General features: G+C 51.8%; 1 protein-coding gene across 1 annotated transcript in view; it reads left to right on the forward strand.

Moving 5' to 3' along the window:
* Window positions 1-606: 606 nt before the first annotated feature.
* MYH11 (myosin heavy chain 11) overlaps window positions 607-981 on the forward strand; it is a 127,579-nt gene continuing 127,204 nt past the window's right edge. The window contains exon 1 of the mRNA XM_045286010.1: window positions 607-962. Coding sequence (XP_045141945.1) covers window positions 618-962 — 345 coding nt within the window. The 5' untranslated portion in view covers window positions 607-617. The remainder of the gene's footprint in view (window positions 963-981) is intronic.

Below are 981 nucleotides of genomic sequence, written 5' to 3' on the forward strand. Positions count from 1 at the left end.
CCCTTGCGACTTGTTTCTTTCTCTTAGCATGAGGCTGCTCAGGTCCCTCCGTGGTGTCGTGTGTGTCATTAATTCATGTACTTCCATTGTTTTGTTTTATGGATGATACTGCTGTGATCACCTGCGTAGACGTTTTTCTGAGGGCGAATGTTTTCTTATCTTTTTTAGTATGTGCTTGGGGAATTTGCTAGATTACATGGGAACTCTAAGTTTAAGTCTTTGGCAATCGCCACACAGTTATTTTTAGAGTACATAGTTAAGTCTGGAGGGGCTTTCCACGCTGACCTACAGAGCCCTACTTCTTCCTTCTCGGCCGGCATAGTAAGTGCGTCACTGCAGGAGGACCTTGGTTGACGTAGCCAGTTTCATGTTGTTGGACCTCGGGTGGTTTCTCGAAGCTTGCTCCCATCGGCAAAGATCCACCCCTTCGAAGGGCGTTCCCGTTTGTTTGGATAATCATAACCAATACTGCAGGAAGGTCCTCGTCTTTGGAGGAGCCTTTCTGCCACCGGTGTCCCTAGACGTGGCAAAGCGTGAGATTCACTTACCTTGAGGGCTTGATTGGGGGCCCGATTCTCACCACGTTGCTTTACTCCACAGGGAACCAACCAGACACCATGGCACAGAAGGGCCAGCTCAGCGAGGACGAGAAGTTCCTCTTTGTGGACAAAAACTTCATCAACAGTCCAGTGGCCCAGGCGGACTGGGCCGCCAAGAAGTTGGTCTGGATCCCGTCGGAGAAGCAGGGCTTCGAGGCCGCCAGCATCAAGGAGGAGAAAGGCGATGAGGTGATTGTGGAGCTGGCGGAGAACGGCAGGAAGGTCACGGTCGGCAAGGATGACATCCAGAAGATGAACCCTCCCAAGTTCTCCAAGGTGGAGGACATGGCGGAGCTGACGTGCCTCAACGAGGCCTCCGTGCTGCACAACTTACGGGAGAGATACTTCTCAGGACTCATCTATGTGAGTATCGTGGGGAATC

Source organism: Echinops telfairi, unplaced genomic scaffold (genome assembly GCF_000313985.2).
Source record: "Echinops telfairi isolate 266 unplaced genomic scaffold, ASM31398v2 ScPeMD7_5;HRSCAF=22, whole genome shotgun sequence".
Taxonomy (NCBI): Eukaryota; Metazoa; Chordata; class Mammalia; order Afrosoricida; family Tenrecidae; genus Echinops; species Echinops telfairi.